This window comes from Dendroctonus ponderosae, unplaced genomic scaffold (genome assembly GCF_020466585.1).
Source record: "Dendroctonus ponderosae isolate FM_Combo_2020 unplaced genomic scaffold, Dpon_F_20191213v2 Dpon_F_20191213_3, whole genome shotgun sequence".
Classification (NCBI taxonomy): Eukaryota; Metazoa; Arthropoda; class Insecta; order Coleoptera; family Curculionidae; genus Dendroctonus; species Dendroctonus ponderosae.
The window spans coordinates 6976128-6991458 of record NW_026018508.1 but is presented as its reverse complement, the minus strand read 5'-3'; the positions used below and the strand labels follow the sequence as shown (position 1 = coordinate 6991458).

The window sequence follows — 15331 nt, the reverse complement described above, 5'->3', positions numbered from 1 at the left end:
ACTTTATTTTTGGTTGTTCGCTWTGAMAAGGTTGTGYTCGARAACAAAAACTTTCCACCYTAATAATTTGATTAACACAAATAATAAACACACTAATACATTTCTTAGAGATTATTCTGTAGTCATAGCGTTACCAGTCAAATGCTTAAAATTTATAACACTGCCGAATATTAATAAAGTTTATTTTTTCGAAACCCTAAATACTTCAGTCTTCATTTATATATACTAAGTCAGCTGAACATTTTAGTCATTTCAGTAGATASTGAWAGGTAACAGTTATATTAGGTTCATTTSGAGTTTCTGGCACATTTTCAACTGAGTCTATMTTTGTRTATAATATAGTCTRKATTTGKARTAAAAATGCTTKSCTWASAWAACTTAAACRTWKCWTAGTCCTTAGTTSARWTGCRWWTGTAAACTTATAAATATAATMAAAAATTAAAACTGTTTGAATACYTGAAGTCGCTAAAAAGCTTGTTGAACAGTGAGTTATGTACTACGGAATAATAATCGGAAACAATAAATTGTAGGTMAGTATTMARATTAKTTTTTGGTTCTTAAATAGTCCATTTAGATGTTAGATAATCACGAAGAAATGAGGTATGAWTCCATGGCTAAATTTAACCTATTAAGTTTTACCTCTATTTTTATTCCTAAATTACTATCATAACTCAATGATATTTCACCCACTTCCAAAGAAATKGCAATCTAATTTCCATACGGCTGTTAAAAATTTACATAAACCATTTAGACCAGGATATGTTCATACATATTCTAAGCACCAACGTCCAATTTGTTGGTAATTAATTCTAAATTATTCCACTTATTAGCGTTTCGCTAACATTAATTTACTTGATAGATATGCCGATTAGAAGGGTTTGTTTTCGACATATTTTACTTCTGAAATAAACTGGAACATAAATATTTAGAGGAAGAATCCCACCTGCTTAACGCAAAAATAACGAACATAAAATATTACTCTTACGTGTATCGTATTTTAAGCTTATCTGGTTGTTTTTTTTATGAATACTGCAATCTGCATTGTAATGCTAAAAACAATATTTCAATATGATTGGATTTTCGTTGAGTGAGTTATGTTATGCAGCAGCAGCACATTATGCAGTTATATACCTGCAGTTTACTGATTAAAGGATATATTTAGTAAGATATTTTAATTTTATTTCAGTTATGTTATGCAGTATTATACAGGGCGTTTCAAAGCGGAAGTAACGAAAGCCCATGTTAGATTCAGTTCAGTAGAACATAGAAAAAAAATTAAAAAGAGCTTTGCTTTTGCAATATAGACAGGGTGATCCGTAATGAATGCCTACGACATAGTGAAATAATCGATTCTAGATGTCAAAATTATTCGATTTAGACAAATAGGCTCTTAATAAAATATTGCTTTATTACGGAAATGCAGTGAGTTAAAGGTCAATTTCAATTTCAAATTAATTTAAAAATTCTACAATTTTAATTGAAATTTCACCAAAAAGTTGGGATAATAAGTTTTTAGACATGGGAAATTCGAATGTAAACTTAGTTTGAAGGTATTTCCTAAGAAACGTTGTGTACGCTTTGCTGTTTGGTTATTCTTTACGAAAACTTCTAATGGAAAGATTTGCAGATATTTTGAATAACGCAAAAAAAAACATGTTTGTCATTGAGAAATCAGCCTATTTTCGAATAGTTGCTAATGTAATGAATGAACGATTTCCAGATAGGTGGATGTTTTGCAGTGACTTTTCTTGGCCAGCTCGTAGCCCTGATATCAATCCCTTAAATTTTTACCTTCGCACTTAAAATATTTGTTTTATGAGGACAAAACGCACGCGGATATTTGTGCAGTTTCTTAATTTGTCCTTAAGTAAATTTCGAAATATTTCGAAAACAGGTTGTTTTACCGACCACAAACACGTAGAACTTTTTACCTTTCAATCAGTCTAGTAAATGGGCTACTTATATTTCCGACATAGTTTTCCATGAAAAAGTTTGGATAAACGATAACCAACAGGGTTAGATTCGAATTTCCCACCCTTAAAAACTCACTTTTGTACTTTTTCGCGATCTTTCAATTTAAAATGTAGAAAGTATGTTATACATTTGAAATTGCGAATTAGAAGGAACTTTATCGCCCTATATTTTCCTAATCAAGCAATATTCTACAGAGGCATTTTTACATACAGGCTGCCACATGAATATCTTATCTTTTGCACGTTTTTATTTCTTGTGTGTTGTGATTGTCACAGTTTTATTGAATTGCTAGCGTTTGAATCTTGCAGTTCAGTGAATAAGTTTACCTTCAAAAAATTGAACATTTAGAAGTAGAACAAGCGGACCGATATGCTCTTTTACGGAGAGTTTTATCGAATTGCGGCATTTTGGATTTACGCAAAACGTTTTCCCATGCAAGCACATCCAACAACTTGAACTTTTATAGCAAATGCTGCTCAGGGTGCTAAAGAAATGCTGCGAAAACATCGAAAAGGCTCTAAAATGCAAGGCAAAAGTTAAATGTTGGAAATTCAGCAAGTACTCGAAGGATTGCAAATAAACTCGAAGTTGGTCAAAAATAGTATCGACAACATTGGAAATAAATCAGTTGTATTATTTCTATATTGTATTGTTCGTTCAACGTGTCCCAACACTACAACCTGAAAACTTCCCAGGCTGGTTTTTACAACACTAACAAGATGAACCATTTTCAACTACGGTTGAAGTAACTTTTACTCGAAATGTAACAATTTCAGACATAGGCAAGTTTGGTGTGTTGGTAATTCCCATGCAGTTCGGAGAACCAATCTTTTCTATAAATATGTGGCAGAATTTGATAAGAACGGATTACTTGTGGGGCCGCATATTTTACCAAACCGTTTGACGGACGAAATCTACATTTTTCCAAAAAGATTTGGAATTCTTATTTTAGAATACAGAAGGTGAAGTTTTTGAACAATGGAGTTCTCAATAAGTCGATTTATCCAAATGTGCCAGTTGCTTGGCCACCAAGAACGCCAGACCTAAATTCTTGCAATTTCCTCCAATTTACAGTTTCATTTACATTTAAGTAGCAAGCAAACACACGGAAAACTTCAATTCTTCAAAACGTAACAGTAGATTTACTATGGGAAAAATGGATGCAACTTTCCATTCCATCTTTTTTTCACAAAAGTTATTTGAAAATGTTGGTTGTTTCAACAACATCTATATACATCTAGATCTTCATCTTCTAGCGTGAAGAACAAGTCTTTCTTCTTTTTGAAGTAATCTCATTTAATATTCAAACTTTAACAGCGAAACCTACAAACAAAAGTGTGAAAAAAAGTTACAAACATGGGTCACAAAACAATGGAAAATTTTCATTGGAGTATCGACAGCAAATTTCTCCAAATATTTGAAAAATCGACCAACTTCAAACTAACCCAAACGATACATTTTGAGCTTGTCAAAATTTGATACTACGATAGAAGAAAACTGCCTACATTTTTTTAGAACAAAATATGATCTAAATTTCTTGGATTTATATCATATTCATTTCATATTTTTTTGCCAACATTTTTTTAAATTTTAATTATTTAGCAAATATTTAACATATAAATGGTATAATATATTTAATGTATTTATAAGAATATATGTATATTCAACTTGCGCAAATACTTCGCTTAGGACCGGTACTAGATTAGTACTTAATACCACTAAGTAAAAAATAATAATTAATGTTGCTGTCCAAGTTTTAAATTAAATTATTACATACAGCTATTTTATAAGCCATACTTAATGAAAAAAGTGCATTTTGGGTTCTACATATGTAGATAAGAGTATTTTTCCCGCATAGAAAAGTCTAGACTAGAAAACGGACTCAACCGAACAAAAAATGTGTATAACAGTTTAGTTAGAGGAATCACTTTGCATGATGCAGAACTTTTTGGGTTTATGAGTTAATCTAGCGACTAGGGAGCACATTGTTTGAATTTTGTGTTGTGTTTAAAATTTGACGAAATTGACGTTAAGCAGTAAAAATTATGCACTGAAAATCGAAATATTCGCCAATTTGAAAACAATTTATTTGATTCTCACCTGCAAATCACGTCTTTCACATTAGATTACGTAAATAGCAGTCGATTTATTCGTAAATCCACCAAAGTAACCGACGAAACTAAATCGTGAATAGAAAACAAGAGATTATTTATCTGACGAAACTAAAAACTAGCCACACTAATCAGTTGAGAAGAATTCAGTGGTTTGTTGTTTCAATAAAATAAATTGTTATAAAATATTGCTTAATAATGCGTTATAAAACTCACACAGGAAAAATAGTATTAAGGATTTTTTTGCCTCCTAAATTCACATGAATTCATATTTCTTCTACTCGTGCAATATCAATTTTCCATGATATTATCTGGTAATATAATTCCTTCTCTTTTTAGTCCACACTTTTCTTGGTATGCTTAATGAAAAAATCTCGTAATTTTAAAGACGACTTTCATAGTACAAAGATAGTAATTTTGAGCTGATCACCATAACACAAAATCCAAATCTCTTACACACAGTATACTATTATTGTTTTTATGATGAACATGCCGCACGGTAAACTAGAAAGTCGCATAAAAATTCGGCATCCCTATAAACAATCGATACTAGATTAGTACTCAAGAATGCAGTTAGCTGACGTCTGAGACAGCGAAATCAATCGCCACTTAATCAGGGCTTGATTTTAAGTAATAAAAATTTTAACAATTTTAAACAAGTTTAAACAATAATAAAAAATAGTTTAACAGGATTCCATAATTATATTTCGCTCGTGTTTATTAAACCGAAATTTTACCAGTCAAATACGCCATTCAATGTAAGTAATAAAGTTTTACAAATCGACGTTATTGTTATGCTAATAAGTTCGTACGTAGAAGGATTGTTGAAAAAAATTGAAACTTAAACCAATTGCGTTTCGTTTTTAAACAAATCTATAAAATATCTTGAATCGATTTGATTTATAATTTAAACCAAAATTATTTTCGTTTATCACTATGTAGAAGGAACTTCAGCTAAATTTAATAAAGCTTTCGAAGTGCGTAATGGGATAAAGAAAATATACTCAGTAGTGTTTTGCAACTTTTCTTTCACTAGAGATCATTCGTCGTTTTTTAGATAAACACATTGATTAATAAAAAAAATTATTATTATATGGCAAGCAGACTGTTTTTATTAATCTCGTTCCAGGCAATAAAGCGTATGAGCAAATGTTGACATTTTACAAATTAATCTTAACTTAAAAAGTTCAACAAATTTCAAATTTGGATTTAATGTACAGTACCACGCCTAAGAATTTGTCGCAATATACAAATATGGAACTTCATCAAATCAAATAAACCAAATTTATAAAAATATTTCATTTTTTCTTTACTTCTATCAATCAATAATAAGAATTTTCGTACAAAGGCGCCGTATTGATGCTATCTATCCATAATACATCAGCTATTTTCACATTGTAGCGTGATAGATTGGAACACATTTGTAAAGAAGCTAACATATCGCTAGACAGCTCGCGTGCTATTGAGCAGATAGAAATGCATACTTAAAATATTCAGAATACCGACTGTAATTTTATTCGCTTAGATCAAATCGTTATAACAAATACAGGTATTCTTCGAAGTCTATTTATAAATGACCGTGTGATTATGAGTTATGGCTCCTGCTGCCAAAATGGCTTAATCATTAAACCAATCGCTTTCAGCAGGAAGTGCAGGATTATTTGTAACATAGCGCAAAAACAGAAGCTAGTTTCGAAGTACAAATGTACATAATGCAGTGCATTTAAAATGAATGTAACAAATACTTCTAGTACTACTAATCTACTATATGGTGCTGTTCAAAATTTGAGTCGATTCTTTTAAGGGGTTTCTCAGGCAGCTGGGTGCATTTTAAGTAGCTGCGTTAACAGGCAGAATTGTATTTGTTGGGCGATTGTTTTTTGAAATGTTTTCCTCGTTGAACGTACAATGACAAACAAAATACTGCGAAAAACGATTTTGCTTTAACATAATGTTTAATAGGTAAGCTCAAAAGTTGACATTACATATTCAGGAACGTATGTATATCTTTGCGAAATAAATTATCATTTTTTTATAATATATTCAACTTTAGAGTACTTATGGAAGTCTCTTATCACTCTTTAATTATTTTAGACCGTTTCCGAGATAAAACTTATTTTAGTGCTTACGATTGATGATTTTTACTTCTATAGCTCGAAAATTATTTATTATTTCTCAAGTTACAAAGACATGAAATCAGATATTTTGAGTCGTTGCCAAAATGGAAGTACTACACGTACTAAAAAGTTGAGATTTTCGTTTTTAATTTTTATAAAATAAAGAACATTTTATTTCAAAACAAATCATCTAAATTATCTTTTAAATTTCCAGAATAGGAATACATAACAAAAATGCACAAATACCTACATTTTTAATTTAATTCTTAGTCAGCCCTATCGACAGTGTTATACATTTTTGGTTTTGAAGAGTACTATGTAAAAATTAATTACAAATGTAACTTTAAGGAGATTGTCATGTTTGCGGAAAAATGTCTACTTGGATGCTTCAATGCCACTCTGCTTACTCATCAAACATTTATAGAAACGTGATTTTTTCAAATAGGAAATATTTGTACGTTTAAGCACGTTTTGCATTGTTCTATTTGGCATAAAACTCAAATGTGGGAGACTAGATTAATAGTATGCCACATCACATTACTATTCAATTGGAATAAAATATTGCTTAAGCACGTAGTTGAAATTACATCTTCAGGAGCTATTTTCTTCGACTACGACTCTAGTTCTGGGTGAATCCAAAATGTTAATTGTAATAGAATAGCAAAGTAGATCAATTCGATTATTGTTTGAGAAAACAGTTTTCTAATCAAGACATAAATTTGTGATTACTGGAAAGAATGAACTTACTTATGATTGAACTTTACTCTGTACATCTTAGCATTGATTGTTTTGATGTGGTTTGTGCGGAGAGGTGGGTCCTATTATGATTTGAAGTTAAAACGTGTACAAAGTTTTGACTCAATATGTTCTAAAATGTCCTCATAATGATGTGTACTGATTTAGTACACCTCCATAGTCAAAACCGATAATAAAAATTTAACAAAACCTTTTGTTTCAGGAAATAAATTCCTCTACACAGATTCCGATGGTAATTTACTTTTATACAACCTAGAAACAAGCGGAACCAGTACCCTTTTAACTTTTAATGACAGTGTAAGTAGCCTGTTGGTGGACTGGTTTGAATACCAATCAGCAAATCATTGCAAGGAATAATTGAAATACTTTTTTTCAGATTATCTTGACTGCTTTCGATTTTAGTATGTCAGCCAATGGAGAGTATTTGCTCGTAGCATACGATTATCAAAAGGTAATAATGCAAGTTATTTCTGTTTTTCTTCGGGTTAATATTAATTTTTATTGTATTTTATTTGCAGCTTTACAGACATAGCTACAGAGCTAAATATATTATAGTCAATTTATCTACCAATACGAGGATTGCTTTGGAGACTGAAGACTCAGGCATTGATTTCTTTTTGGTTCAATGGTCTCCAGTAGGTATGAAGTTTCAACTTTAATTATTATTCCTCCTCTGGCACGTTTGTGGTCCAGCATGTAATACAAAATAACACTGAATAATTTGGTTTGGGAGAAACATCGTTGATTAGTTACACTTTTTAAACGTTTTTATTGATCTGGTGACATTTTTAAACATGCTATGAATTAAAATCCTCTTCGGCCTCCCTTTGTCAAGGGTGATTCATAAATATCACAGTAAATTGTAATATCGAATTCTTCGAATGAACATTGAAAAAACGGTATTATGCAGATACGTTTGAAACAGCAATGGGTTTACAAATACAGGGTGATTAGGAGGAAATAAAAATACTGTAATAATATGTGTGAGAAGTGAAAATAAGCAAATCAAGTTATATAAATAATGCAAAACCAGAAAAATATATAGTACAATTCTAAAGACTTATTTAGGCATTTATAAACTGATCATGCTCTAATTAACTTAACAGCATTAAGAATGCCAATCTCGTGTCCACTTTCGTAACATAAACCATCGATTCACCAAAAACAGAAATATAGGAAATCTAGATCCGTTTATCTCGGTGGCCAGCGCTTTTGGCAATCCCTCTTTTTTTAAAAACAATTTTAGAAAAATGAGGAAACGTACGATGGAATGTTTGTTTAAATTTTAATCAAAAAATTAAAAAATTCAATATTTAATTTTAATTTAAATTAATGTAATGAAAACCAGGTCAATTGATTTAAAAAGGGCGACAGACGCAATTAATGATGCAATGAGTGTTCTACGAAAAAATAGGGAAAAGGTCGACACAGTTCTTTTTCGACTGCTTTTTTCAGAAGCAACAGAAATTTATATTGATATTTAATGCCGAATTTATGTTTTTGGTTGTGAACATTTTTGGTGTAACTCTCTTAATACGGGCCCTATTTGGATCATTAAAAATTCGTTCAATAGCAAGTGATTTTGTCTAAAAATAGTATTTTGCAAAGTTGAAATCGGTTGAGACACTTAAAAGTCATAAGCGTTTGAAGGTCGAAAAGACGATTTTTCAAGGCAAATGCTATCAATATTTTCTTTGTGGATTCAAGGTCGCAATTTGTTTGGAAAAACAGCTTTTTGTATGTAGAAATTTTCTTACAAACTTCTTGTTGGATATTTTGCCTCAAACATTTTTGTCTATAAAAAGACAGAATTTCCTCGCTTTTTGTTTTAATACAAAACTTCCACACTGTCTTTTTTAAAGGCAAACATTTTTGAGGCGAAATACCCAACACGAAGTTTATAAAAAAATGAATCCGCCTCAAAGATATAGAACTTATCTACTATATTATATCTATATTTTCAAAATACGAACTGAGATCGTTTGCAAAGTGTATTTCTCGGCCCATTCACTGTCTATAAGAACATTTGTATTTGCAACAGTTTGGAAGAAAATAGGCTATGAATATTGGGAAGCGAAAAACTCTCAAACTTGCACATACTTCATTAATCCAAAAGTCTTAAAAATCCCATAAATTGGTATTCAAAAGTAGTTTCAGGGCCAACGTTCATTTTGGTGAAAGTTTCAGCGCAAAGAGAGTTTAAATTTTGAAAGACTTAAAGCTCTGATTGTTCCTGGAAACACGCTCTTTTGCTACAAGTTTGACTGGGCACCAAGTATTTTAGGAGTAACTAAATACAAAATTTTACCGAAAAAGATTTCGGAACGCGTCGAATTGTTTAAAATTCGCAAATGTACAACATTTTCACTTGAGGGTCGAATTTAGATTAAAATGCCGCTTTTTAGTAGCATGGTTTTYGTGCATAGTTTCGGAGAAAATGCAATTTGAAGTTAGATATATTTAAACTACCACSCACATTGTTTGCATACTTATTTGCTCATAAGTTCGCCACTGTWAAAAATATTTCAAAAAGAAAAAATGCTCTGGGTTGCCACTGGCATTCGCTCGAGTTTAGCTGTCTYRAACAAAATCGGCATTGGCAASCGTTTGGGAGATAACGAACCCCGAATGTTGGCAACYGTTTGACTTCGTTAAAGGTTTTTTTTTTAATATTTCACTAATTTYACTAAGTCCTAARACCTCCAAAAATCCCAAAAAAGTAGCTCTAAAAATTATTCCAGCCTCYAATTGGATAGCGGGAACCGCAAGRGAGTAAACGAGTTCAAACTCAGMGTTTGAGAAATTAATATTACATAAAAATGAAATTCTGTCCGGATTCAGACCGCCGAAAATTMTCTAAAACCKCGGTTTTTTCTCAAGAAYTCATTTAGTGGCTGTTAGTCCGCTTAAAACCTTGATCTCGATCACTTGCAGCCTGAAGGGCGTTGGATGGCAAAAAATCTGAGAAATATCGGACGGATCCTGGCCGCTAAAATTCAACAATAATTTATTTAGAGTGTATTTATATCTAAATAAGTAGTCCAGGATCACTTGCAGCCGCTTAGAACGCTATCTTAGCAGTAGAAAGCATTTTCGCAAAAAAACCTCCACTAACTATTATTATCGTAACTCTTTAGTATCTCAATCGAGAACGGCCAAAACATGATAACTACSAAGAAAACACTAACTATAATTTATATAAATAATTACTTAAGAYGACAATATAAAGTGTATTTCACAGMAGAACGACTTTAATTTTACATTTAGAGTGTTTTAAATTAAAAGGTTTAGATAATAGACGGCCACTTTAGAAAATCTGTCAATCAAGTCAATTTTTGAAAATTGCGAAGAGAATAAAAAGTATAGTTCACGATAGAAAGTTAATAGTCTTCACATATCCAAAGATTCTTCTRCAGAGAACCTCATTCGTTACAGTATAACAACTGAATTTAAAYAAATTTTACAGAAAAAAAAAACCAAAAAKTTCAAAATYCAATCTGGAATCYAGAACGTCCCACCTTCCTTGTYGAATAAATAAGGCATGSGGCAATATGATAAAATACGTCAATAATATGGTACTAAAAGTTSTACAACTAAATGGCAATCAGGGGGTAATAATGCCAAACTTACCGAAAGCTGCATCGAGCCACCTGGAAAGAAAAAAAACATTATTTAGTATTACATAAACTTAGTCAAAAGTTTAATAATAATTTGAAATCTACAGAGGCATTAAAGCGAAATAAAAATTGCCATAAAATTCAGTTGCTTCTCGAAAAACTAGTCAGTTTAAACTAAAGGATTTGTAGATTATAATTCATTCTTACCAGCCTTGTTCAAGCTGGCGCCCCATCCTCCATTCTCTACCCTTGTAATTCAAAAAGTTATTATTTCGGTTAGCAGATAACCGACAATCTAGCGCACTTTCCTTATTGGCATCAAACCGTTCGGTATATGCCGTCTATGAACAAAACACTGACGACGTATTTTGTTCATTTTCCGTAACAACTGATACCGTACCAATATTTAGTCACCTTTTCCAAAAAAACTCAAGCGATATTGAGGTGTTTACCACTTTCCGAAGGCAGCTAACTACAGAATTAACGAGATGATATAATTGTTTTGTTTTTGTTTGATGAACTAATTTGGATGATCGCCGTGAACAAAACAGGTTTTCCATCCAAATATGAATATCTCCAATCATGGGGCGAAATAGGCTTTTTCACACTATATTAAATGCTCTTGGACTCCTGTTCGATTTTTATGAAACTTTGAGTCTTTTCAGCTGGATATGTTATATAGCCATAGTTAGATTCACATTTAATGCTGCGACGGAATAGGAAACTTGTTTTTCACACGAGCTCTCAATTTAGCCTTATGTTCAACTTTTATGAAACTTAGTCATAAAATCAATTTTTATGATACAGCTGGATGTGTCGTGCAAAAGTGATCCACATTCAATCTGTATGCCTCATTAAGAGCGGTGGAATTAGTCGCTTTATTTTACCATGAGTTCTTGGATCAGCTTCTTGGCGAATTTTTTAGAGCTTCAATGGCATAAGAGCGCTTAACTGAACTGGTACTTCACCACGTTTACAAAGCCAAATCGGTTGAGGTGGAGAAAGTCATAACTCGTTTTGCGAGAAGACAATAGAAGAAAACGGATTGTATTATTTGATTGAAATTATTACGGCATCTAACAATGCAATACTTTTAATCTGCTTTTAAATATGGAAATTGCCAATTTGTTCAATCTTCAACTTTCGAGGGCGTTTTCGAAAAATGCCAAAAAAAAGAACAAATTAGTACATATATTTTGTGAACTAAATATTACATTTAACTTTCGAATAAAGCTTACATTTCTTATTCTCACTAATTAACGTTTAAATGCAATTTTTTCACTTTTATCTACTGCCTGTGGTGCTCCAAGCTTACTTTATTTAAGAAAAAGTTTATTTTTAAGTCTGCTTGAGTTTTTAATTAAAAAAAAATATAGTTGAGCATTCATTTTATAACTTTATTTTTAAGCTCACATTGTAGGATTAATATTATTGATGCTTTGTCTCAGATCCCCGCAAATATATGTTTAAGCGATTCTCTTTAACCTCGATTAGGCCGTATACAATAAGCAATTATCAATAAAAATACCCACCTATTGTATTGTGTTTTGCATTACATGCTTTGCCGCAATTGTGTAAGGATTGATGATGATCTGATAATTTTTTTTTCTAGGTAGTGCTTTTGCTTATGTTTACAGGAACAACATTTACCATAAAGAATCACCAGAATCTACAGTAACTACAGCTCTTACAAATACCAGTTCAACCGAATTTATTTTTAATGGAATACCGGATTGGGTTTATGAAGGTAGGTATTATGTGTATTGTACCATTAGATAGGTGCCTTGGATCGTTCGGTGAAAGTAAACTAAGGGTAAATCGTGCAATTTTAAACAGTGAATACCAATTAGAAAAGGTTGCAAAATTAAGTCGAATGTTTGCGAAAGCAATACATGTATTAACTACCTTAAAAAGCTGTAATATTATTATGATCTGGAGTGAGAGGCTCTAAAGAATTAAAATTCACTCTAAAACCAGATTTTACTATATTTAATTATTTATGGAAAACACAGTGAATATTTAAAAAAAAGCACTAAGAAACTCTTCTAGTTTTCTACTGATTTCTATAATTAATTAAATAGAAGTGAGAGAAGAAATTAAATAAATGAAAACCTTTATTAAAAGAGAAGCGATATTATGTTATACACAAACCAAGATAGAAAACACACAAGAGTAATGGCGAAAGAAATAAATAACTAATACAACTATAGAAGCGGGCATACTTTAACTACCGTAAAAATATCAAATAGGTGAATATTTCTCGTTGATCTTCTAAAATATAATGCAAAAGTAAAAGAATTAATCACCACAAATGTGTTTGCTTCAAATTGGTGATATCAAGAAAGTTSAACATAAGCACTAAGTGTACCAGTAACTTTTTTTACCAGGTTTTTGTTAAATATTTTTKTAGAACAATATTTTCTTTTATTCCCTTTAATGAGMAATATAATTATTAGAATATGAAAATCCTATAGAAAAAGCTGCGCTGCTCTTCATTAAATAATAATMMGAKCRMCCGAACCTGACGGAATTCTTGATGAAATGTTAAAATAATTGATGTATCAAATATGAAAACAAAATCAAAATCATCAAAAAAAAACTGGCCTTGGARCTATGAAAACTCTAATTAAAAGAGCAAAGTTTCTTGAAATGTTCTTCCCTATGGTTTAATATTGAATTGATTGCAACTTTATATTTGTAAKATTGCGAACAGATTTGCGATAGATTAATGCCATCAAAATGTTAAAATAATYTTCAAACTTTATTTMTTTTAAACTRTGTTTTATTTMTTTTTAGAGGAAATATTCAGTTCAAASAAAGCTCTTTGGTTTTCTGGAGATGGTAGAAAAATAGCTTATGCTCGATTCAATGACAACAACGTCGAAGCAATGGTTGTGCCAATATATGGAGAGCCTGGAACTTTATACTCCCAGTATCCTCGAGCCAATTTTGTGAAGTATCCTAAAGTAAGTGTAGGAATATTTGTATGCATTTTATAATTATATTTATATAAATCCGCAGAATTCCTAAGATCGTATTGAAGGATAATCTGTAGGATAGTTGTTTATGAATTAAAGCGTAAATTCTATTGCTTGCATAAATTCCTTAAATGTACATCGCGGCTGTGAGTTACGTATTTATTTTTAATTTTCTTTGTGTGATATTTTAAAATTAAATAAATTAAAATATTTAAAAAAATGTTATAGTTAAACAATACAAAAAAATATTGCCACAATTCTCCAAATGAATAAATAAAATCCAATAAAATGTATTCCTATTAATTTCTTATGAAAAATTACATTTTGTTGTAAGTATTTGTTGACAAACATGCCAACATTACCGTATTTGTGGTTGGCTTTAATATTGCGCTCTTCAAAACTTCAAATGTAGAAGAATGTCGGAAGTCCTTCGAGTTTACCTTCAAGGATACTCGCAATAGGCCAAATATTCTACATAGCAATAGCCAGTTTATTTTTTACAAGTAAATTCAAAATTTCTTGAAGATTTTTCTTGATGACGAACGAAAAAACTCTGTATCAAGTAATTGTGAATGAATGGCTACATCTCTACGGTTCAAGCAACTTTACACATTTCCAACAGAAAAAAAATTGCAATCAGCATCTGAGAGTCCTTATTCTTGTCTAACTCTTGCAATCAATTAAGAATGATGTGCGGTTATAAAAAAAAACGTTTGGGTACTGTGATAAATTATCCATTAATGTGATAAAAACATGTAATGAGTCAATGAAGAGCTTGACAATGCAAATATTTCTATAATTGCTTTTAAAACTCGACTGAAAAACTAAATTTTGAAACGTTGAATTTTTCTCAACTGATTTAAAAGATAACTAAAAGTTTAAAGAAAGGATAAAAAGTTTAACGTAAGTCCTTTAAAACCGTCTTGAACATTTTAGTTACTTTTTTCTGTCGTTTACGGCTCCAATTAAAATATTAGTCATTAATAATTTAGCTAAAATCCAACTGTTACTACCCAATCAAAATCAATCATCTATAACTCGAAAGTTTCAATAAAAAATTACGCTTGATGTGAGAATTGTTAGACGTGCGTGTTATACGATTTAAGTTTTTACTCGAAACTGATGTACGAAGAAAACTCGAAAACGCGTTTTTTCTGGAATTGATCAAGTAAAGAAAGGATAAAATTAGATTTTTCATAAATCAGTGGCGCGCCATTTTTTCTTCAAAAATATTCATTGTTGTCGGTATCCGTGCTTATTGTGGCCCAAAAAAAACGTTTTTTTCAATAAAAATATGGCCACTTGATAGCTATTGACATCTGAAAGCAAAGCAGCATCTATATTTTCGTAGCGATGCCTCGTTAATTAAAACGTTTGATCTTTTCATACCAGCAATTACCACGTTAGGGTCAGGATACTTTTGAATCACTCTGTATAGTTATGTGTTACATTTAAGTAAGCTACTTAAGAAACCGACTTAATTATAGAATTAAGCAATATAATTTATACTTGAATTGGGAAGGTCTTAAGACTATCTTATGATTGAATGGTCGTTTATGCGGTGGCGTCTTTTATAGTTAAATTGAGGAGCGATCAGACAAAAAAGGATAAATCTGTTTTTTTAAGTTTCGAGATATTCACGAAAAACGTGCCAAGAACAGGTTATCAGCTTAGGAAAAAACTTTTCAGGGTACATAAAAGATATGTAATTATAGACTTCGTACATAATTTGAATGTTCATATTTCATAATTAACATAAGAATTATTGCTAATTGCGA

At 31.0% G+C, this 15331-nt stretch overlaps 1 protein-coding gene across 1 annotated transcript in view; it reads left to right on the top strand.

Moving 5' to 3' along the window:
• Positions 1-15331, top strand: part of LOC109534012 (venom dipeptidyl peptidase 4) — a gene marked incomplete in the record, with an annotated part of 84816 nt that overhangs the window by 23026 nt on the left and 46459 nt on the right. The window contains 5 exon segments of the mRNA XM_048664515.1: positions 7161-7255; positions 7335-7409; positions 7477-7597; positions 12188-12322; positions 13372-13541. Coding sequence (XP_048520472.1) covers positions 7161-7255; positions 7335-7409; positions 7477-7597; positions 12188-12322; positions 13372-13541 — 596 coding nt within the window.